At 44.4% G+C, this 25724-nt stretch overlaps 1 protein-coding gene across 2 annotated transcripts in view; it reads left to right on the forward strand.

The window, feature by feature from the left end:
• The window catches only part of TCIRG1 (T cell immune regulator 1, ATPase H+ transporting V0 subunit a3), an 87385-nt gene that overhangs the window by 27643 nt on the left and 34018 nt on the right, over nt 1-25724 (forward strand). For both annotated transcript variants that reach the window (XM_073686143.1, XM_073686142.1), the window contains 8 exons: nt 5712-5838; nt 6256-6338; nt 6431-6524; nt 10445-10651; nt 16481-16631; nt 19342-19481; nt 19558-19715; nt 19793-19883. In XM_073686143.1, the coding sequence (XP_073542244.1) occupies nt 5712-5838; nt 6256-6338; nt 6431-6524; nt 10445-10651; nt 16481-16631; nt 19342-19481; nt 19558-19715; nt 19793-19883 (1051 nt within the window). The remainder of the gene's footprint in view (nt 1-5711; nt 5839-6255; nt 6339-6430; nt 6525-10444; nt 10652-16480; nt 16632-19341; nt 19482-19557; nt 19716-19792; nt 19884-25724) is intronic.

The raw sequence follows: 25724 nt of genomic DNA on the forward strand, positions 1-25724 counted from the left end.
TCAGCGCTCTCCTGTCGCTCTCTTTTTCTCGTTCTCTATCAGGACAAGGTGGTCCTCAGACCAGTGCCTTCGTTTCTTCCTAAGGTTGTCTCTTCTTTTCACATCGAGGACCTCATTCTTCCTTCTTTCTGAACTTTACCGGTCTGTCCCTTTGAAACTTCCTCTCACAAGCTGGACCTAGTCATAGCTCTACGTGACTACCTATCAAGGACTGCTTCATTCAGACGGTCTGATGTCTTATTTGTCAACCCTGATAGTCATCGCAGGGGTCTGCCTTCCTCAAAATCTACCATCGCCCGCTGGATTTGCTCGACTATACTGGAGGCATACAGAGTTAAAGACAGACCACCCCCTCTGGTAGTTGTCTCACTCCACCCAGGCAGTGGGGGCTTCCTGGGCTGTTCACCACCAGGCCTCGGCAACCCGGCTTTGCAAGGCAGCTACCTGTTCATCTCTTCACACCTTGCAAGGTTTTACAGAGTACATGCCTACGCATTGGCTGATGCCAGCCTGAATGGGAAAGTCTTGCAGGCGGCATTCGCATGCCGTCCAACCTGATTTATTTAAGATATTCTGTTCCCTCCCTTGGGACTGCTTTGGGCTGTCCCATGGTTACCTGTGTCCCCCAATAAAGTGATAAAGAAAGAGGGTTTTTTGGTACTCATGTAAAATCTTTCTTGGAGCCTTTATTGGTGGACACAGCAACCTCCCTGGTTTTGTGCCTATGTTTGAGTCTATGGGCTCCGTTGAGCCTATGGCCTTTTGTTGAGCCTGTACATAGTTGTGTTATTGTTGCTTCTCCTGCTTTTTTTCACTAACTGATGAGCTTTGTGTCTGTTGGTGGGTGTATACTGCTGAGGAGGAGCTAATCCTTTTTTTTTGCCTGGTGTCAGCCTCCTAGCGACAGCAGCATACACCCATGGTTACCTGTATACCCCAAAGTTGACTCCAAGAAAGATTTTATGGTGGGTAAAAAAAAAATTCTTCTATAGCAATTGCGCTCGATGTCACCATTTTATTGGCTTAACAGCCAGGGGCGGTGCTGGCATCGCTCCTGGGTGTTGGTGCAGGAAGCTCAGCCACTGGCAGCGCTGTGCTCCTGCTCTGATCGGGCAGAAGGTACTGATATTTTAGCTTCTCCTGCACGACCATGCTCTGATCAGTCAGTCAGATTGACTGATCACAGCTGAGTGCGGGGACTGACTTCATGGATCCCTGCACCTGCTCTCGTGATGCTCAGCTGTCTACCCTGAACTGTCACTGTGTGTTTACACGCAGTGACAGTTTAAAGTCTTGACAGACATAGCCCATCATTATGTGGGAACTTACACCCGGCCATGACAGGCTATGTCCATCATTAGACGTAATGCGGTTAAAATCAATGCTGAACCATTAAAATGCTGCTGTCACTCACTGTGTGGGTTGTTAGACTAGTTGGAGGCTTACTATGGCCCCCGTGGCTGCCATCTCTGTCATCATGTGGAGCCCAGTTAATGGATGGGTTTCATAGAACATAACTTGGTATATAAAATTATATTGTAGTATGTGGACAATTGCAGGCTCAAGTTCTCTTGGGGAACTAAAAAAAAAAATTTGTTTCCACAATAACGCCAATAAAAATGTAAAGAGAAGTGAACAAGATGTTGTCTTCCCTTAATAAAAGAACAAACCCTTATACAGCTATTTAAATGGAAAAATAAATGACTTTTGGAAGAAGGAGAGTGAAAATTTTACATTTCTTGTTTTTGATCACAAAGCTTTTTCGGTTAGAACCATTTTTAAATGGTCAGTAGTTTATTACTGTTACATAATTGGTATTTAGTAGCTTTCTATTGAGGTCTTCTCATTTTCAACGTGTGAGAAATTTTATTCTATGTAAGGGCTCATGCAGACGTCCGTGGATCTGTCTGATCATGGGCCACAGTGCACTGACTGACTGGCTGCAGCATGACTGCTTCATGTATTTCTATGACACGGTCGGGAGACTAGTGGTCAGTCCGTGATTAGATCGAGATGCGTAGAAGTCTACATGATCCCTTATTCTTCTTGGCTGCAATCCCTACCACCCGACTACAACAAGAGTCGGTGTGAAAGTTCCTGCCACATATCTAGACATAGGAACATTAGGTTTCCTTAAATCTGACTAACCTGCCCACTTCCCTCCCTGACATTTTGTATATTTATTTTTTTGCCTTTATCGATTTAATTTTAACCTAAAAGCATTTTGAAAATGTTGAGACAATTTGAGCTTTAACCTGTTAGCTGCCACACTTCTGTACAAACTGTGTTTTGTCATTTACCCAGCTCAAAGGATGTACAACATGTCGGTCATATGGGAAAGCATTGTATTTTTTTTTTCTTTAGTTCCTTGGGTGTATATTATGCCTGATCTCTGGTCTCTGAGGCTGGGTGCCCACGTTGCGTATTACAAGCGTATATGCTGCGGAATTTCCGCAGCATAAACGCTTGTAAAACGCATGTATATCCGCACCCCATGGTCCCCAATGGCATTCCGCAATGTCAATGCCCATGCTGCGGATTTTTCCGCAGCGTATATGCTGCGGTCAAAAATCCGCAGCATGTTCATTAATTTTGCGGAAGCGCAGCGGAATCAATGTGCGGATGGTACCCAAGTCTGGAGGAGAGGAGACTCTCATCCAGACCTGGGTACCAAAGAACCTGTAAAAAAAAGAATAAAATAAAGTTTATACTTATCTTCTGATGTTTTCCCTCCGTCGCGTTGTTGTCTGAAGAACCTGCCACATCATTGAGTCATGTGACCCATCACATGACTCAATGACTTCACCGCAGGTCCTGCACACAACAGCGTGAGCCGCTCAAGACTCCGGACGGGGCAGAGAATGCATCAGAAGGTGAGTATAAAGTTTATTTTTTACCATTCTGATTCTTTTTTTTTTTTTAACTATTACTTGGTCACACTATATAAATCCATGCCGGTTGCATGGATTTAAATAGTGTGAACAAGTTGTCAAGCACTTTTCCAAGTGATGCTTAAATCACTTGGAGAAGTACTTGATAACCCGCGGAAATGCATGCAAAGATGCTTGACAAACGCTACTACCTGGCGGGAAAACCGCATGTAAAATCCACATGCGATTTTCCCGCCAGGGAGAAGCGTAAAAAATATGCTTCAGTTCCGCAACTTGGGCACTTAGCCTAAGGCAAACCTGTACCATACACCTGATAGTAAAATTATAAATGCACTATTGTTGTTGGTGTATACTTACATGTATGCAGCAGATGCTGGCTGTTAGTCTGTTCTAATTGTAACTTTTACATTCTGAGTTTAAGCTCTGATCATTGCTGTTAACTCAATGCCGTTGTCAATCTTTAATATCGCCATTTATGGCGAGTGGTCTAGGGGGTGTACCTGCTGAAGGCCCCCATTGCTGCCACATTGGTACTCCTTTTTGAAGCCCAGCAGTGGAGTACTGAAACAACACATCCACCTTGAACTGTCCTCCCACCTATCCTCCTGCTCCCTCTTTGACCTCTTACAATCAGGCTTCCGACCGCACCATTCTACTGAAACTGAAGTCACCTACGACCTACTAACCGCTAAATCCAAGCGTCACTACTCTGTCCTGCTCCTCCTGGACCTGTCATCTACCTTTGACACAGTGGACCATGCCCTCTTACTACAGACTCTCTCTTCTCTTGGCATCACAGACTTGGCCCTATCTTGCATCTCTTCATACCTAACAGACAGGACATTCAGTGACTCCCACTCACACACTACCTCCTCCTCTCGCCCCCTATCTGTCGGTGTCCCCCAAGGTTCAGTCCTAGAGAATAGCAGGGGCCCTATCTCAACCTTTTGACCTGGGACAGCTCATAGTCTCACGGCTTTCATTATCACCTCTATGCTGATGATACACAGATCTACCTCTCTGGACCCGATATCTCCTCCTTACTAACCAGAATCCCACATTGTCTGTCCGCTATTTCATCCTTCTTCTCTGCCAGATTTCTAAAGCTTAACATGGACAAAACTGAATTCCTCATCTTTCCCCCACCTCACTCAACCCCCCCAACTGACCTATCCATCAAAGTTAATGACTGTCCACTTTCCCCAGTAACACAAGGTCGCTGCCTCGGTGTACCCTGGACTCTGAACTCTCCTTCAAACCACATATCCAAGCCCTCTCCACTTCCTGTCGACTCCAACTCAGAAATATCTGCACATTCCTCAGCAAAGACTCTGCAAAAACACTAGAGCATGCCCTCATCATCTCACGCCTCGACTGCTGCAACCTCCTGCTCTGTGGCCTCCCTTCCAACACTCTTGCACCTCTCCATTCTATCCTAAACTCTGCTGCCCGACTAATCCACTATTCCCCGGCCTCTCCTCTGTCAATCCCTTCACTGGCTCCCCATTGTCCAAAGACTCAAGTTCAAGACCCTTACCTTGGCATACAGAGCCATCCACAACCTGTCTCCTCCATACATCTGTAACCTAGTCTCCCGGTACTTACCTGCACGCAACCTCCGATCCTCACAAGATCTCCTTCATAACTCCCCTCGTATCTCCTCTTCCCACAATCGCATACAAGACTTCTCCCGTGCATCCCCCCTACTCTGGAACTCTCTACCCCAACATATCAGACTCTCGCCTACCGTGGAAACTTTCAAAAGGAACCTTAAGACCCACCTCTTCCTACAAGCCTACAACCTGCAGTAACCACCGCTTCACCATACCGCTGCACAACCAGCTCTACCCTCACCTACTGTATCCTCACCCATCCCTTGTAGATTGTGAGCCCTCGTGGGCAGGGTCCTCTTTCCTCCTGTATCAGTCGCTGACTCGTTTTGTTCACGATTATTGTAAGTGTATTTGCGATGTATACACCTTTTCACATGTAAAGCGCTATGGAATAAATGGCGCTAATAATAATAAATAAAAATAATACACGATGCAAACTCAAGCAGCGATCACTTGCACTCAACACTAATGACCATATATTCAATGTGATGTCCTAATGTTATCAAATTTTCTGTAGTAACTATAACACTGGATAAAATGCTTGAGGGGTGTAGTTTCCAAAACTGTGTCATTTGTGGGGGGTTTCTGCTGTTTAGGCACCTTGTGGCCCCTGCAAATGTGACATGTCGCACAGAATCTATTTCAGCCAATTTGTGTTACAAAATTCATATGGTGCTCCATACTCTGAGCCCTGCCGTTTGTCCTAACAGAAATTTTTGACTATATGTGGGGTATTGTCGTGCTCAAAAGAAAGTTGGTAACAAACTGTAGGGTCCCATTTTTGGTGTTACCTGTTGCAAAAGTGAAAAAATTGGGGCTAAAGCAACATGTTAGAGGTAAAAATTTTTTTTTTTTTTTCATTCCACTTTGCATTAATACCTGTGTAGCATATGAAGGGTTAACAATTTCCTGACAGCAGTTTTGAAGTATTTGAAGGGTGCAGTTTTTAAAATGGTATCACTTTTTTGGAGCGTTTCCTTATATATAGGCCCCTCAAGGTCCATTGAAATCTGAGTAGGTCCCTAAAGAAACAGGTTTTGTAAATTTGTTGAAAAAATGAAATGGCTACTAAACATGTAACCCTTCTAACATCCTAACAAAATAAAGTGTTTGAAAAATGTAAAGAGTGAAAGGTTGAAAATTGCGTGTGTTGTTTTTTTTTTTTTTAATTTGTATATACAATTGTATGTTTAACCCTTGCTTTCAGCTTTATGGCCGGAGTCATACACCCATGGCGTATGAATTCCTTTGAACGTCTTTTGTGGCGAGCCTGCCGAGGGTACCTCATTGTCAACTTTGTGGAGATGTCTGAACCTATGGAGGACCTTGTAACAGTAAGTTACCATTGTTACCACCGTATTACAGTGGATGTAAGAAAGGTACAGTGCTTACTAGACAGCAGACACTGATGTCTGATAATGCCAGTAATTACAAATGGCAGCTGGCTGTAGTAGAATGTGACCCTTTTACTTGACGTTCATGTTTATACCTAGGTTATAGTCTGTTATAAGGAGGCCATAGATGTTTGGTTTTTAATATTACAATCCTATGGTCTGACTGTATTGTCCCAGATTGTTCCAACTTTAAAGATATTTGATTTATAATTGTTCCCAGCCATGTATGTGATTTACCAATTCCTTTTGTGTGAAGAAAAGCTCATGGCCACGTTTATGAAAACAGGGTAACGTCTTATTGGTCAGATGGTTGCTGAAAATGCATGAAACTCTAAACTATCATTCTGTTTTGTACAGGGGGAGAGTGTAACACAGATCATATTCTTAATTTCCTACTGGGGGGAAAAGATAGGAGAGAAGATTAGAAAGATTGCAAACTGGTGAGTACAGAGCCTTACTAGATTCCTGTAAGTAGGTTCCTGCAATCCTGTGTTTCACATCCCTTTTTTATTTTTTTCTTTCTTCCTCATAGTTTCCACTGTCACACTTACCCTTATGCGGAAGATGAAACCGTCAGGCTGGACACGCTGAAGGATCTCTTGGTGCGGATCCAAGACATGCAAAAGGTAAGGGATCAATCCTATCCATATTAATATGACAATGCTACAATTCACCTCTTGGGCTTGCTTATATTTCAACAATACAAGTTTCCTTTGTGGGCTGCCAATGAGCCCCATTTCGAATACCATTTTTGTCTATGTAACAAAGGATTGAACAAAAACAGAGGACTTCTTGGACAGGAAAAGGTTAATTTTGGTAGCCGAGGAATATAATTCATGCTCAAAATGCATTTATTGCTAGATTCACCCCCTCCGCCACCTCCAGTTAATTATGGAGCGTCTTGATTCCATTATGTGTCCATTTTTGGAACGGAAAAGTCTTATTTGCATCAGTTATTTTTAACACATCACTTTTGGCCATGTTCTCCGCTTGTCGGAATAAGTGTCACCCCAGCATATAGTGTCCTCTAGTTCAGAAGGCTAACTTTTAAATGTTCTGCTCTGCTACAATGTATCACTTTAGATTCCAGACTGTTTATTTTACAAGTTGGTAATGTTTGTGCATTACTGATGTGTTTAACTCAAAGACCAACTGAATGGGATCGAATTCGCTATTCAAGATGTTCTCAGTCATTGACAGCAAAGGAATACCTTGAAAATGTTGAGTAACTGAAACATGCTTAGTATTTTATACCATGATTAAAGACGCAAGCATTTTTTTGCCTATAGAATGCCACATCAGCTATTCTACTGAATAATGTAGAGATTTTATTTGATATGCTGTGTTTTGGTTATGTGCCAACATGGTTCTGTCTTCTCTGCTGCCTTAATGCAGAATACATTTCACTTTCTATCACATTAGTTTTGCTCCTTTCTAATGCTTGCCAGTGGTAGATCAGTGATTTACAGCTACTGTCTGTCTCAGCGATGGATACAGCAGAGACTCAGTTTATCCTCAGTGAAGAGTTTGGCGCCAACTTAAAATCGACAAACACAAAAAAAACCATAATGAATTGGTCCCAAAGTGTCTCTCAAATAATCCAGGGGGCTTCCAGTTTTTTGAAGTGTCAGACCAGGTACAAAGGGCCAACCAGAGCAAATGACACAAGTGCTGATCAGCGGTTGTTTAAGTGTCTGGTTACACAGGCGCACTAAAGTAAGTGAGGTGCACTGAACATCTATAACCAGATCGCTCCGTACACAAAGACTGACATGGTTCTTGATAATGCAGGTCCTTGTTTATACTGCTGAGAATGAATATCTAAATGCAATATAAAAGTATGACATGGAAGTAACTAAGTGTAAGGTATTTATGTATACTAGAGTAAAAATGTCACTATAATTTATGTGGGATGATGGCAGCCTAGATAGTCAGTAAAACTTAGAATAAATGGGAGTAATTAAAAAAGACCAAAAAGTCTAGATACAAAGTAGAATCATAATATAAAGTTTATTGAAATAATCAGGGAGGTAACATTCGTACAACAAGGAAGGGGCACACGTGCAAAGTATAAAAAATAACAGAAAAAAAGTCAATGATAAAAATAGACTTGAGAGGTCCAATACACTGAAATCCAAATATGTACCCCAATTGTACAATCAAAAGTCTCACACAATGTCAGTGTATGCCACATATATTTGTAGCATGTATATTGCAGTGTGCAATCAAAGCCTATGTAAGGCACACTCAGGGCGTGCTGTATGTCTATGACAGAATGCGCAGTACAAGGGTACTAGGATCAGTAAGTTAGGCGTTAGGCTAACGAGGAAGACTGAGGCCAGGACCCCACTATCAGTATTTGGTCAGTATTCGGTCAGTATTTTCTCTCAGGAGTTGGAGACAAAACCAGGAGTGGGTGATAAATGCAGAATTGGTGACTTGTTTCTATTCTACCTTTTCTCTGATTGTTCCTCACCTGGTTTTATCTCCCACTCCTGAGAAAAAATACTGACCGGATACTGACCAAATACTGATCGTTGGGCCGTGGCCTAACGCCGACACACGTGTTGGGGTGGGTGCCACGCTGTTTGGAGTCCACTGTTTACTCTTTTGCAGTTAGCTAGTATAGATTGGAAAGGGTATAAAGAAAGAAAAAGATGCGTGAATAAAATTTAGCTTTTAGTAATATAATTAAAAAACTCTTGTTTTATAAAAATTATTTATAAATGAATATTCATACATCAAATGATGTATAGAGGGCTACTGTTGTATAATTTTAAGCAGTTCTAGCCCACAAGTTACTTATTTTAAATGTGAGGACACAAAAATAAATTATCCACAGCCGATGTCCCTATAATTGTTGGCTGGGTATTATAAGTTGTGTGTCCCAAGTATCCCAACACTCTCTGTCAAATAATTAGATTATTATAAATTCCATATATAAGATGCCTTAAGAATGTGAGGGATAATAATTAATTCTCCACTAGTGAGCCTCTTGTGGCTTCTTATATTCTCTGCACTGTTAGTGAGTTGTTAACAGTATTAATGGGGAGATAAAATATTATGCTTGTGCGATCTCACTGCTATAGATGACATAAAAGAAACAGCTATATGGCTGAACTTACATCTATGAGCCAAGCACTAATCTAATGTGGGTAATATATGCGGTTAATGCCGCTGATCTACCAAATCCTACCCATAAAGATAAGAGTGCTCTATCTCTCCCACAGCATATACATTCTGACTGTGTGCGAGTGGTCTGCTTGCAGTCACTGTTATTTATTACAGAGATTAAACATGCGGTTAGCTGCCAGTGTGTATCATTAGCTAAAGCACGTGGAGATCAAAGCACCCTATCTCTCCCACAGCGTTCTCACTCAAGTCGCGTGCAGATGATCTGCACGCGGTCAATGCTGCTTTATGTATTAAGCCGGCAGAGTAAAAATTAGAGTGAGATAACGACGGCACATAGCATGACAGAGAGTGGTATATGGATCTTGGAGCGTGTCCTCACATTTAAAATAAGTAACTTGTGGGCTAGAACTGCTTAAAATTATACAGCAGTAGCCCTATATACATCATTTGATGTATGAATATTCATTTATAAATATTTTTTATAAAACAAGAGTTTTTTAATTATATTAATAAAAGCTAAATTTTATTCACACATCTTTTTCTTTCTTTATACCCTTTCCAATCTATACTAGCTATTTGAATCAGTGGTGACCACTAGTGTGAATTTCGTCCATTATCCTAATCAGTATTCTATGTAATTTGCTCTTTTACAGTTAGTACAGTGACACATTATTGTTAGTTAGTTTGGTTTGTCATCACTATGCTTTTACTATCCTCTGCACTTACTGATCCTAGTACTGCGCATAGACATACAGCACTCCCTGAGTGTGCCTTACATAGGCTTTGATTGCACACTGCAATATACATGCTACAAATATATGTGGCATACACTGACATTGTGTGAGACTTTTGATTGTACAATTGGGGTACATATTTGGATTTCAGTGTATTGGACCTCTCAGTCTATTTTTATCATTGACTTTTTTTCTGTAATTTTTTATACTTTGCACGTGTGCCCCTTCCTTGTTGTACGAATGTTACCTCCCTGATTATTTCAATAAACTTTAAATTCTAATTCTACTTTGTATCTATCTAGACGTTTTGGTCGTTTTTTCTTCCTCCCCTTTGTGAGTGAATATCATTGGCTGTGCAAAAGCTCATTTTACCCAAATGATCGAGTGGTTTGCTTGTTCATTGGGTGATCAGCAAAAAAAAAAAGCCCGTTCATGATTATCTTGCAGTATAAATGCAGCTTAAGCCCTCACCTTCCAGCATTGATTAAACCTGCTTGTTCAGCCTTTGGTTTTAAGCATCATCGTGCAGTTCTCTGCACCCCGCACAGCTGAGATATTGAATTCCTCAGTAGGTCCCACACACAAGAACTGTCTGATTGCTTGTAATGTAATATATGAGCAGAGCATATGTTATCTATTCAGCAGTCAGATACTTATCATTTTCCATTCTACCACAGGTGCTGTCCCAAACAGAGGGCTTCTTGACACAAGTCCTTACCCGGGCGGCTTCAGTTTTGCATCATTGGAAAATCTGTGTGAGAAAAATGAAGCACATCTATCAGATTCTGAACTTGTGCAGCGTGCGGGAACGATGCCTGATAGGTGAAGTGTGGTGTCCAGTGGCTGATCTGCCCATCCTCCAGGGAGCCCTTGCTCGAGCTTCGGTGAGACTATATTTTCATTAGCGACTAAAAAGTGAAATTTTTCTGTTTTTTTTTTTTGGTGGAGGAGACCAGAAATATATCAAGAGTACCTCACTTCTGGCATAATATCAATAAGTGAAAACAGACCATAATCTAAGCAGTTTTTCAAATGCATGCAACTAAGAAAAAGGTTTACTACAGAGCCAGATGATCGGTCTCAAACAAACTTGGCTTAGGAAGCACCACAGCAGGCTTCCATACAAGGGAGACATCTGGTGCCTATACACATGAACCTGGTCCGGCTCGATGTCTCTTTATGGGAGAGCAACGTAGACAGCTGCCGTACACCACTGGCAGGGGCTCATCTGGCTGGAGAATTAAGGCTTTGGGCATTTGACCCTTACCTCTCTCAAATTGTCCAGTGTCTTGATAAATTTGCAGTCACATTGTGACTGCAGATTCCGGAAACCGTACAGCATGTGCACCGTAATTCTTTTAAGACTAGCATTTTGTACACCATTCTGAGTCCATTGCAGTAAGAAAGGCTTTTGCGACATGTCCTTGGGCCTAATTGCCATAGCTCACTTTCATCAGTGATCCAGGGCTCATGCTGAAGCTTAGATTCTCGCCATAGTCATGAGCCAGCCAAAGATATCACGCATTAGACCATGTTCACACTTTCAGTATTTGGTCAGTATTTGTAAAAGTATAATAGAAATGCGTTACCACTTTTGCATTTTTCACCCACTCCTGGTTTTGGCATAAGTACAAATACTGATGTAAAATACTGAATGTGTGAACGTGGCCTTGCAGTGAGAGTTGGAATGACCGCTACAGACACATGCAGCCCTCACTTTGACTCATGATATATCTGGCTGGGTTGTGACTACAATTGTGATTGTGAAGCTTACTGTTGTAGCAGCTGTGATCCGGTCTGAGAGATCGCTGTTGCAGCTTGGGAGCCAGTCTGAGAGATCGCTGTTGCTGCTTGGGAGCCGGTCTGAGAGATCGCTGTTGCAGCTTGGGAGCCAGTCTGAGAGATCGCTGTTGCTGCTTGGGAGCCGGTCTAAGAGATCGCTGTTGCAGCTTGGGAGGCTGCAGGGACCGAATGGAGATGTTTATCGTCCCTGTGTAAGAATAAGGCTGTGTGCCCACGATGCGTTTAAGCGTTTCCGCAGCGGCAAAAACGCTGCAGAAATGCTTAAAAAACGCATGGTAGAAGGTCTGCCATGTTCCCCAATGATAATCCGCATGTGCTGTGCACATGCTGCGGAAATTTCCATTGCGGAAAAAAACGCAGCACTACCAATTATTTTGCGGAAGTGCTGCGTTTTCGCCGTCATTGACTTGCATTGGAACGCGCCAATTCCACAAGACTGCATCTGTACTTGCGTAATTGGCGCGTTCTAATGTGCGGATGGTACCCGGGTGTAGAGGAAGGAGAGTCTCCTCCACACCCAGGTACCATTAAAAAAGCTGTAAAAAAAGAACAAAATAAAAAATAAATATATACTTACCTTCTGGCGGCCCGCGCTGCGCTCCTCCTTGCTTCCCGGCACTTCGCGATGGAATGAAGGACCTGCGCTGACGTCAATCATGTGACGGGTCATGCGACGCTGACGTCGGCAGGTCCTTCAATCCACCGCTGCCTGCAGCCGGGACGGTGAAGCAAGCCAGCGCGGACCATCGAAAGGTAAGTATACATTTATTTTTTTATTTTGTGGCATTCTCTCGGTCACACTATATAAATCCATGCCGTTTGCATGGATTTATATAGTGTGACCAAGTTGACAAGCACTTTCCAAGTGATGCTAAAATGGCTTGGAAAGCGCTTGTCAACCCGCATGCGGAAATGCATGTGACGAACGCTTCACATCCGCATGTCCCTGGCAGGAAAAACGCATGTACAATCCGCATGTACAATCCACATGTACAATCCGCATGTGTTTTTTCTGCCAGGGAGATGCAGAAACGCTCAGAAAAAATCCCGAGCATTTCTGCATCGTGGGCACATAGCTTAATGGTGTGATGCACACGTAAAGTCAACAAAAATCTGAATTGCTAATTTATGGCTACTTAGCCTTGAAATAGTTAAAGAGCAATCAAAAAGTCACTAGTACAAAATAATATAGTTTGTCCCTTCATAAACCAGCACAGCATACATTCCTACTGCCAATGAAATAACACAACACAAATGTGTATTTTTTTCCCATAATGAATGAATAAATTATACATATTTGGTATTGCCATGTCCACAATGAGCCAGACTATAACATGAGCATGCTACTTAACCTGCCTAGTGAACTTTTTTTTTTTTTTCCACGTCACATTGCTTTTCATTCCATTTTTGTGAGATAATCATTCATACATCACCATGATACCAATAAAAACGTCACTTTGTTCTTCATTAACAAAAAAAAAAAAGTCTTCATACTGTTCCGCTCAATCAACAGAAAAGTAAAAAGGATATTTTTCCTGGAATAAGGAGACACGACTTTTAGATATCCCTGTATGGAATATTCCAGTTTATTCATTACTTAGTGGAATGCATTGAGAACAATAAAACATAAACATGATCAATGTAAATCAAAATTAATATCCCCTGGAGGTCTGGATTTGGAATGATACTCAAAATCAAAGTGGAAAATCAAATTACAGGCTGATCCGACTTCAATGGAATGCTTCAAGACAAGGAAATGATGGTCAGTCATGTGTGTGACCTCCATGGGTTTCTGTGACCTCCCTACAACGCCTGGGCATGCTCTTGTTGAGGCAACGGCTGTTCTCCTGAGGGATCTTCTGCCAGACCTTGATTTAAGCACCAGTCAACTCCTGGACAATCTGTGGTGCAACGTGACGTTGGTGGATGGAGTGAGACATGATGTCCCAGATGTGCTCAATCGGATTCAGGTCTGGGGAACGGGCGGGCCAGTCCATAGCTTCAATGCCTTCATCTTGCAGGAACTGCTGACACACTCCAGCCACATGAGGTCTGGCATTGTCCTCATTAGGAGGAAGGCAGGGCCAACCGCACCAGCATATGGTCTCACACGGGGTCTGAGGATCTCATCTCGGTACCTAATGGCAGTCAGGCTACCTCTGGCGAGCACATGGAGGGCTGTGCGGCCCTCCAAAGAAATGCCACCCCACCATTACTGACCCACTGCAAACCGGTCATGCTGAAGGATGTTGCAGGTAGCAGAATGTTTCCACGGCGTCTCCAGACTCTGTCACATGGGCTGTAAGTCCTGCACCCACTTGTGGATGTCGAGCCGTCATACCACCCTCATGGAGTCTGTGTCTGACAGTTTGAGTAGACACTTGGATGTTAGTGGTAAGCTGGAGGTCATTTTGCAGGGGTCTGGCGCTGCTCCTCCTGTTCCTCTTTGCACAAAGGCGGAGGTAGCGGTCCTGATGCGGAGTTGTTTCCCTCCTATGGCTTCCTCCACATCTCCTGGTATCTGCTCCATGCTCTGGACACTGTGCTGACAGACACAGCTACCCTTCTTGCCACAGCTCGCACTGATGTGCCACCCTGGATGAACTGCACTACCTGAGCAACTTCTGTGGGTTGTACTGTAGACACCGCCTCATGCTACTGTACCTCTAGGGGTGAGAGCAATGGCAAAATGAAAAAGTGACCAAAACAACAGTCAAAAAGGATGAGAACAGAGAAATGGTCTGTAGTCACCACCTGCAGAACCACTCCTTTATAGGGGGTGTCTTGCTAATTGCCTATCATTTCTACCAGTTGTCTGTTCCATTTACACAACAGCAGGAGAAATTGATTCACAATCAGTGTTGCCTCATAACTGGACAGGTAGATTTCACAGGAGTGTTATTGACTTGGAGTTACATTGTGTTGTTTAAGTGTTCCCTTTATTTATTTTTTGAGCAGTGTATATATGTATGGGTGTGATCTATCTATCTATCTATCTATCTCTGTGTGCAAACCTAAGAAGACATGACTAAAACTATATTAAGTTGTTACTTTTGTTACTCATACTGCCCCACAAAAGAAAGGTAATATGCCACACAGGCAACAGTGGGGAAATACTGGGGGAGGGGACCATTTTCACCTTTTTCCTATCTGCTGCACATGCATTTTTTGAAGACCATTTTTGTGTCAGTAAAGTCACTACACTTCTTGATGAATAACTTTTATAGGGTAGTTTCCAAAAATGGGGTTATTTTTGGGTCGTTTCCTCTGTACAAATACCTCTAGCTCTGCAATATGGTGACCTTAAACCATTCCAACAAAATTAAGCTCCAGATGGTGGTCCTTACCTTCTGAGCCCTGTCGTGTGCCCAAACAGGAGTATTTTTTTTATTTATTTATTTTACTCACTTATATAGCGCCATTAATTCCACAGCGCTTTACAAAAAAATATCGGCACTGTCCCCATCGGGGCTCACAATTTAAATTCCCTATCAGAATGTCTTTGGAGTGTGGGAGGAAACCGGAGAACCCAGAGGAAACCCTTTCAAACATGGGGAGAACATAGACATCACAATAGGGCATTTAGATACTCCAAATAAATTACACTTGAACTGTGTCTCTTTCTATTTGGAAATGATGATGTACAATACAAAGTTATATTGTGGTACTGTGTTAGCCAGAAAAATCAATGTAAATACTTGTATGCCAAAAATGACAAAAGTATTGGATTTGTAATCTTGCTTGAAGAAGGAGCCTCTGTGCTCTGAAAGCTTGCGCATATATATATATATATATATATATATATATATATATATATATATATATATATATATATATATATATATATATATATATATATATATATATATATATATATATATATATATATATATATATATATATATATATATATATATATATATATATATATATATTTTCTGGTTAGCCAATAAAGGTATCACCCCAAAAATACTTTTGTCATTTTTGGCATACAAGTATTTACATTGATTTGGAAGTGAAAAATTTGGAGCTAAAACTACATTTTAAATGGAAAAAAAGAATTAATTACTCTTTGCATTAAATCATCATTAGATTTGAGAGTCCTCAGTGGTTGATACCTTTTAATGGCTAACTGAAAAGATGGTAACAGGTTGCAAGCTTTCGAGACTACGCAGGTCTCTTCATCAGGCATAGTATAACCTAATATTTTTCTATCTACTGGCTAACACGGTACAAAACTATATATTTTTTTTTTCCCTGAATCCTCATTAGCAAACTTACTAAACACGATTGTGAATACTATTTTTTTTACTTCACTGTAATTTGTTGAAGTATGAGGGTTAATATACTTGTCCTTCAACGGAACTTGAGAACTAATTTGACCCCCTCAAATAAGTTTCTGAAATTACTTTATAAACTTGGGAGCAATATTTCAAATTTGCAAACAACCTAATGTCCGAATAAAATTAAATGCACGTAAAAAAAATGCAAACATAAAGTAGACATTGGAAATGTCAATTAACTATTTTGTGCAGTATGACTTTGTTTTAAGAGCAGACATATGTAAATTATTTTAACTTTTTAAACTTTTAATATTTTTTTAATACATTTTAAACATAAATAGTAAATTTAGATCAACACGTTATATAAAGTACAATGTATCATGAAAAAAAAAAAAAACTTTCTCACAACCAAAGGGAATATGTTAAGGTATTCCAAAGTTATTGCTACATAAGTGACACATGCCAGATTTGATTTTTTTTTCCAGTGTAAAATCTGACTTTTTGGTTTCTCCAGTTCTAATGGTTTTATGAAGACGCATAAAGTGTAGACATAGGCCTAGGTGGTATGTATGGACTCTGCATGTTAAACTAAAGAATATGTTGATAAAACACTGCATGCTCTTCTAGGTGCAGAATGGTGGGGGAGGAGAATCGTTTTGTCACCGGATTCCCTGTTCTGTCAGTCCTCCCACCTTAATTCGCACCAATAAGTTTACCTCTGGATTTCAAGGAATTGTGGATTCATACGGTGTAGCCAGTTATCAAGAAGTCAACCCTGGTGAGTGTACCTTTTTATGGTTATATTTTAAAGGATTATTACCAGGATAGGGATGCTGTATACTAATTCTGTACATTTATATGTGCCAATGTAACTACAGTATAGGTAAATCTGCCTGTTTTGCCGATATCTCCCCTCCAGTGAAGCCTTGCAGGCACGGTTCACTCTCCAGTTGTCATTGAATCCATCCCCCAGTAGTTCCAGTGCCATAGGATGAGCATGCGCAGTGTTTTACTGTTCTCCCACAGTTTCCCTCTGTATCGCTGTTTGGCCGATAAGTCATTGTTTCATGGCAGTGGTTAACATTGTTGTTTTTAGGTTTTTTGTTTTTTTTGTTGGTCTCCTTGTGTACGTTTAGACCATATGTACACCGTAAGCCAAGAAATTATGACTAGCCTAATAGAATACATTTCCATTTGCTATTCAATAAAAATAAACACTCACATGTGAGAAGCTCTTGCTGTATGTTGTCTATAGCCATTGCCAAGCCTCATATATTAATAATCACCTTATTCATCATCCCTATTGATTAAACTCCAGTGACTTCCATTCCCCACAATGATCATCTAAACCAGGGGGGTCTCAAACTCGGCTGGGTATATGAGCTGCACATGGAAGAAATTTGAATTTGGGGGGCCGCATTCTTTGCAGGTCAAAGTGACATTTTTAGTGATACCTTTTTTTTTTTGTACACACCATCTGAACATTTTTGCTGTGTTTTGTTTTATTTTTTTATGGCTTGGGTCGTTACGGATGTGGCGATTTAATAAACGTGTATTTTTTGTGTGTTTAGTTTATATATAAAAAAGCATTTTTAGTGGCAAAATATTTTTTCAAGCTTTTATTTTTATTTATTTTTTTTATTTTATTTTTACAATTTCGTTTCCTCCAATTGGCCACATACAGTAATATTGTTTTACAGTTAGCACCATATAGTAATTCTAGTAATGTGCCCCATCTTGGTGGTCCCCATCTTGCAGTAATGTGCCTCATCCTGCTGGTCCCCATCTTGCAGTAATGTGCTCCATCCTGCTGGTCCCCATCTTGCAGTAATGTGCTCCATCCTGCTGGTCCCCATCTTGCAGTAATGTGCTCCATCCTGCTGGTCCCCATCTTGCAGTAATGTGCTCCATCCTGCTGGTCCCCATCTTGCAGTAATGTGCTCCATCCTGCTGGTCCCCATCTTGCAGTAATGTGCCCCATCCTGGTCCTCGTCTTGGAGTAATGTCCCCCATCCGGTAGTAATGCCCCATCCAGGTCCCCATCATTATTCTCACCTGTCCTCCGTTCTCTCAGCGTTCTTTATACACATGCAGTCCGCAGGCACAGACCCCTTGACGATCCCGAAGTGGTTCAGGAGGAGCTGCCGACAGCATCGCTGCATTGCCGCGCAGAGACCGGCTCTCTGCACAGCATTTTCAATGCCAGCCGCCGGCCAATCAGAGGCCAGCAGCTGATATCTGCACATGACAGTAACGTCATACGCGGCTGCGCTTGGATGCAGATATCACCTGCTGGCTTCTCATTGGACGGTGGCTGGCATTGGAAATGCTGTGCAGAGAGCCGGTCTCTGTGCGTCAATGCAGGGCTGCTGTCTGCGGTTCCTCCTGAACCAAGTCAGGATCGTCAAGGGGTCTGTGCCTGCGGGCCCCATAAAGCAGCCTCGGGGGCCGCATGTGGCCCGTTGGCCGTGTGTTTGAGACCTCTGAACTAAACGGTCTTATAAACCTACCTCACATCTTCGCTAAAATGACCGACTTCAGACAGTGGTATCTGAGCACACCCACGCATTACTGAAGCCATACCTCCTGTATGACCACATCAGCAGTGCCAACCTCCCCCACCTCAACCGGCACAGCATGGCGAGATCTGCATACACACTTGCTATAGTCGCCTATGCTAGTTTTTGCTGTAGTTGCCATTTATTCATACATGGACTCTCCCATCTCCAGTAATGTCTCAAACTTGCAAAAGCTCATCAACCATGAAATCTAAGTGATCGGCCTACATGTAGTTAGACGAGCTAGTTACAGAATTTGAAGTCATCAGCTACAGTCCTGTGGATGCATGCAAAATATCTGTTAGATTACACATTAGGAAGAAGAGGAATTCTGTTGACTTTCCGTTGTGAATAGTCTCATGACACAGTCCAAAATGTGATGTCTTGGGAACCAAATGAAACTTACATTAGAAGCCAGGTAGCGTTTCAGAGAAAAGTATACTGTAAAAGCTGCCAGGGATGGCATGGGAGACTAGCTGGACAGGTGGGTCCCTAATGGCTTCTCCTCTCTTTGAGTTACAGGACTCTCCCAGCGTGTATGTTTAGGGAGACACCTGTCAGTCACTGGCAATGGGCGGGAAGAAGCTGTGGAGAACCCGCCAGTCTGACTAGTCTCCTGTGCTTCTTGGTCTCTGACGGCTTTTACATTGTCTGTTTTTCTTTGAAACATCGTAGGGTGTCAGGTCCGAGTCATATATACCTGGCTGAGATCATACAGCCAGTGCCTGCTACATGCTGCGCATCAGGATTGTGGGAATAACGTTTAATTTAAACACTCTAAATCCATTAGAGTTTATCTAGATAGTAAGTGTCTGTAGATATCACATTTAGGAAATCTAGTCACAAAACTGTTTCTAATCCCCACTTAACAATCATCAGTCAAAAAAGGAAACTTAAATTGTTTAAAGAAGGCTTCTGCTCTTATTTCAGCTCTCTACACAATTATAACCTTTCCATTCCTATTTGCTGTGATGTTTGGAGATGTTGGCCATGGACTCCTCATGGCCCTGTTTGCTCTTTGGTTGGTTCTTGGTGAGAACAACCCGAAGCTTAAAAACTCTGACAATGAGGTAAGAAGCTTCAGTGTGTGAGGTGGCAAAGTCTTGCAAAGGAGACCTCTAACTTGTCATGAACTTATCTTTGCAGATCTTTTCCATGTGCTTTGGTGGTCGTTACCTAGTCCTCTTGATGGGAGTGTTATCTATATACACAGGATTTATTTACAATGAGTGCTTCAGCCGAGCCACTGTGATTTTCCCTTCAGCCTGGAATGTGGCTGAAATGGCGAAGGAGAAGAACTGGACGTAAGTAGACCGTTTTAATTTCTGACCATTTTCAAGTGCCTGTGCAGTTTGTTAAAATTTATATTTCTCTAAATCAGACTTGAATTCTTGTCTACATCCACTCCTGCTCCGTTGGATCCCAACATTACCAATGTCTTCACCGCAGTGTACCCTTTTGGAATTGATCCGGTGAGAACCTCTTCCTTAACTACTTCTCGTCAAAGCTAGTTTTGGCTTTTCTGATTTGTGTATGTGGGTTGTGTTTTGTTTGTTTGTTTGTTTTTTTTTTTTGGTATCCAAATATAAAGTAATGATGATTATATAATTCCGTCAAATCATAAAAGATCTCTGGGGAATATTTATTTTTTTTTATCCCCTACTGTAACTAGGGCATCCATAGGATCCTCAGTTACAGGGGATAACTGCACCCTTCTTTGCCAGTTGTCGCTGACACAGCACGACTGATATGCTAACAGAAGCCTGGCAATCCATGTCATCACTAGGTCTTTCAGAAGCATTAGCAATGTCAATGCTTTTGTTTTCTGTGTAGCCCTCGCTCAGTGTTATGTAGACAGCAAAGATGAAGATAGAAGCTGTAACAAACAGCTTTTGTCTTCTCCCCAGGGTCCACAGCTTTGTCTGACAACCGGTGGCCAGACCTGCTCCTGGTAGATTATAGTATGGGTTAAAGCTCTTGCACATATGTAATGGCGTGGGTTAAAGCCCAGGACCAAAGAATGTAAATTTACAGCGCTTAGACATTATCTCATTAAAGGACTATAAGTCTGTTATTTTAATGAGAGCTTTTTTTTCTATTGATTTGTAAGATTATTCTAGCAGTAAATGTGTATTAGTGTATTATACTATATTGTTTTGGTCTACATAGCTCCTTATTAAATGCATTATTAGACCATGTTGAAAAGCATGGTGAATGAAGATTAGGGGCGCAGTTCTGTTCTGGAGAACACTGTAAGGGTATGCTCACACTAGCGTATAATCGCAGATCTACACTGCCCCATAATATAATAATGGGCCAAGTGCTATGCGATGATAAAACATCGCATAGCATTTGGCCCAATGTTATACTATGGGGCAGTGCAGATCTGCGATTTATTTTCTCATGCCAATTCGTTATGAGAAAACAATTGCATCATGCTGCATGTGGCTCTGCTGTTCAGATCACACACATCCATACAAGTTTATGGGTGCGTGTGAAACAATGGACTGCACTCGGATGACATCCGAATGCAGTCCGATGTACGCTCACAGAGACTGGAGAAATTGCGTTCTCAGTCTCCTCTGCACATATGCTGCCATTTTCTGATGCTAGAGAATCTGAGCACACTCCAAAGACACTTGGCTCAATTTCTGACAGTTTGAGCCGAGTGTCATTAACATAATTGGCCCGATTCTCTCACGAGCGAGTTGACGCCCTTGTGAGCATACCCTTTATGTAAGGCTGAGTTCACATGTCCAGTAATCATTCATTTGAAATGGATCCATTTTTTCGTTTGACTTCAGTGATATAATAAACTGATATAGCTGCAATCTTCTTTTTTTTCTTTTTTTTTCCCTCCTCCTTTTCTTTTGTTTGGCTAAAATCTGATCGCTGGATCCGTTTGGTAAATCATTGACGTCAACATGAAAAGGTCTGTTTTCAAGTGCATCAGTTTGAAACCAGTACGCTATATGGTCTTCAGCCAAACGATGCTTCTGCTGACAACCATTTCTGCAGTCTCTCCCATACACGGGAGCGTTTGTTTTGGCCGAGAGCCCCTGTGCTCACTATGGAAAAGAGGCCAACGGACATCTCTGCCAGCGGCTTATCTCCGGGAAAACAAATCGGTCGGTAGTCTGAGATTGGACATGCCCGATTGACTCCTTCCCCAACAATCAGTCGGCCTGTGCCCCCATACACAGAGTGCCGGTCAATTCCATTGATTTCGGCAGGTGCCACAGATGTTTGTCAGGGGCATACATGTCAAACTCTGGCCCACAGGGTGGTTATATTTGGCCCGTACTGCCTAGCATCGCACTTGTAACTATATAGGCATCCTGATCCAATTTACGTTCCCTCCTCCATCATTCTCCTTCTGCGTCTGACATGTCAGTGAGGTGTGAAGAGCTTCATAGCGGATGCTGCTGAAACTGCATATCCTGTATGGGAGGGGCGGGGGCTATTGTGGGGCCCATTATCCTGTATGGGGGGGCTGGGGCTATTGTGGGGCCCATTATCCTGTATGGGAGGGGCGGGGGCTATTGTGGGGCCCATTATCCTGTATGGGAGGGGCGGGGGCTATTGTGGGGCCCATTATCCTGTATGGGGGGGCTGGGGCTATTGTGGGGCCCATTATCCTGTATGGGGGGGCTGGGGCTATTGTGGGGCCCATTATCCTGTATGGGGGGGCTGGGGGCTATTGTGGGGCCCATTATCCTGTATGGGGGGGCGGGGGCTATTGTGGGGCCCATTATCCTGTATGGGAGGGGCGGGGGCTATTGTGGGGCCCATTATCCTGTATGGGAGGGGCGGGGGCTATTGTGGGGCCCATTATCCTGTATGGGAGGGGCGGGGGCTATTGTGGGGCCCATTATCCTGTATGGGGGGGCGGGGGCTATTGTGGGGCCCATTATCCTGTATGGGGGGGCTGGGGCTATTGTGGGGCCCATTATCCTGTATGGGGGGGCTGGGGGCTATTGTGGGGCCCATTATCCTGTATGGGGGGGCTGGGGGCTATTGTGGGGCCCATTATCCTGTATGGGGGGGCGGGGGCTATTGTGGGGCCCATTATCCTGTATGGGAGGGGCGGGGGCTATTGTGGGGCCCATTATCCTGTATGGGAGGGGCGGGGGCTATTGTGGGGCCCATTATCCTGTATGGGAGGGGCGGGGGCTATTGTGGGGCCCATTATCCTGTATGGGGGGGCTGGGGCTATTGTGGGGCCCATTATCCTGTATGGGGGGGCTGGGGGCTATTGTGGGGCCCATTATCCTGTATGGGGGGGCGGGGGCTATTGTGGGGCCCATTATCCTGTATGGGAGGGGCGGGGGCTATTGTGGGGCCCATTATCCTGTATGGGAGGGGCGGGGGCTATTGTGGGGCCCATTATCCTGTATGGGAGGGGCGGGGGCTATTGTGGGGCCCATTATCCTGTATGGGAGGGGCGGGGGCTATTGTGGGGCCCATTATCCTGTATGGGAGGGGCGGGGGCTATTGTGGGGCCCATTATCCTGTATGGGAGGGGCGGGGGCTATTGTGGGGCCCATTATCCTGTATGGGAGGGGCGGGAGCTATTGTGGGGCCCATTATCCTGTATGGGAGGGGCGGGGGCTATTGTGGGGCCCATTATCCTGTATGGGAGGGGCGGGGGCTATTGTGGGGCCCATTATCCTGTATGGGAGGGGCGGGGGCTATTGTGGGGCCCATTATCCTGTATGGGGGGGCTGGGGGCTATTGTGGGGCCCATTATCCTGTATGGGGGGGCTGGGGCTATTGTGGGGCCCATTATCCTGTATGGGAGGGGCGGGGGCTATTGTGGGGCCCATTATCCTGTATGGGAGGGGCGGGGGCTATTTTGGGGCCCATTATCCTGTATGGGAGGGGTGGGGGCTATTGTGGGGCCCATTATCCTGTATGGGGGGGCTGGGGCTATTGTGGGGCCCATTATCCTGTATGGGAGGGGCGGGGGCTATTGTGGGGCCCATTATCCTGTATGGGAGGGGCGGGGGCTATTGTGGGGCCCATTATCCTGTATGGGGGGGCGGGGGCTATTGTGGGGCCCATTATCCTGTATGGGGGGGCTGGGGCTATTGTGGGGCCCATTATCCTGTATGGGGGGGGCTATTGTGGGGCCCATTATCCTGTATGGGAGGGGCTATTGTGGGGCCCATTATCCTGTATGGGAGGGGCGGGGGCTATTGTGGGGCCCATTATCCTGTATGGAGGGGCGGGGGCTATTGTGGGGCCCATTATCCTGTATGGAGGGGCGGGGGCTATTGTGGGGCCCATTATCCTGTATGGAGGAGGGGCGGGGGCTATTGTGGGGCCCATTATCCTGTATGGAGGAGGGGCGGGGGCTATTGTGGGGCCCATTATCCTGTATGGAGGGGGGGGGCTATTGTGGGGCCCATTATCCTGTATGGAGGGGGGGGGCTATTGTGGGGCCCATTATCCTGTATGGAGGGGGGGGGCTATTGTGGGGCCCATTATCCTGTATGGGGGGGCTGGGGGCTATTGTGGGGCCCATTATCCTGTATGGGAGGGGCGGGGGCTATTGTGGGGCCCATTATCCTGTATGGGAGGGGCGGGGGCTATTGTGGGGCCCATTATCCTGTATGGGGGGGCTGGGGGCTATTGTGGGGCCCATTATCCTGTATGGGGGGGCTGGGGCTATTGTGGGGCCCATTATCCTGTATGGGGGGGCTGGGGCTATTGTGGGGCCCATTATCCTGTATGGGAGGGGCGGGGGCTATTGTGGGGCCCATTATCCTGTATGGGAGGGGCGGGGGCTATTGTGGGGCCCATTATCCTGTATGGGAGGCGCGGGGGCTATTGTGGGGCCCATTATCCTGTATGGGGGGGCTGGGGCTATTGTGGGGCCCATTATCCTGTATGGGAGGGGCGGGGGCTATTGTGGGGCCCATTATCCTGTATGGGGGGGCTGGGGCTATTGTGGGGCCCATTATCCTGTATGGGAGGGGCTATTGTGGGGCCCATTATCCTGTATGGAGGGGGGGGCTTATGTGGGGCCCATTATCCTGTATGGTGGGGGCTTATGTGGGGCCCATTATCCTGTATGGTGGGGGCTTATGTGGGGCCCATTATCCTGTGGGGGCCCATTATCCTGTATGGTGGGGACTGGGGCTATTGTGGGGCCCATTATCCTGTATGGAGGGGGCTTATGTGGAGCCCATTATCCTGTGGGGGCCCATTATCCTGTATGGTGGAGGCTTATGTGGGGCCCATTATCCTGTATGGGGGGGCCGGCGGCTTATGTGGGGTCCATTATCCTGTATGGGGGGGCGGCTTATGTGGGGCTCATTATCCTGTATAGGGGGGGGCGGGTTATGTGGGCCCATTATCCTGTATGGGGGGACGGCTTATGTGGGGCTCATTATCCTGTATAGGGGCGGGGGCTATTGTGGGGCCCATTATCCTGTATGGGGGGGCGGCTTATGTGGGGCCCATTATCCTGTATGGGGGGGCGGCTTATGTGGGGCCCATTATTCTGTATGGGGGGGGCGGATATGTGGGGCTCATTATCCTTTATGGGGAGGTGGCTATGTGGAACCCATTATCCTGTATGGATGGGGGGGGGGCTTATGTGGGGCCTATTATCCTGCATATGGGGGGGGGGGGGGAGTGGGCAGCTATTGGGCCCATTATCCTGTAGGGAGGGGGCGGGCGGCTATGTTGGGCCCATTATCCTGCATGGGGGGTGGGGGGTAGTGGGCGGCTATGTGGGGCCCATTATTCTGTATGGGGGCCCATTATTCTGTATGGGGACCCATGTGGGGATTACAGTTGGTTCATCATACTGTTTCTAGTGCACTTTTTTTGAAATCATACTTTATGGTGCAATGAAAGAGGCTTCAATAGGATGGAAATTACTTTGCAAGGGATGCAAATTTTGTGTGATATGCTCTTCTGTGACTCCACCAAAGTTAAGGTTTGTTTTTTTTTTGGGGGAGAGGGAGCAATTAGAGCTTCTGGTGTGGGGCCTCATGATTTCTATATACACCCTTGAGAAAATGCCGAATGCTCCCTCCAGTCTTGTGATCTGACTGTTGGTACATTTTAATTAATGGACCTTGTGTTCCTAGGAAAACCCTTTTGTAAATTTGTTCCATATGAAAAAGGTTCATTGTTATATTTGATGAGGAAGACTTCCTCAATTGTAGACCTTTTTTTTAATAAATCTCAAGGTTATCCAAGTTTTTAATTTTGACCCACTGTGTATTTAGTTTGACCTCCCTGGTCTAGGGTGTATGGGCACTCTAGTGTGTTCAGCTAAGAAGTAATATTGCTGCAGT

Source organism: Phyllobates terribilis, unplaced genomic scaffold (assembly GCF_046119375.1).
Source record: "Phyllobates terribilis strain yellow unplaced genomic scaffold, ASM4611937v1 Scaffold_5__5_contigs__length_657084704, whole genome shotgun sequence".
Taxonomy (NCBI): domain Eukaryota; kingdom Metazoa; phylum Chordata; class Amphibia; order Anura; family Dendrobatidae; genus Phyllobates; species Phyllobates terribilis.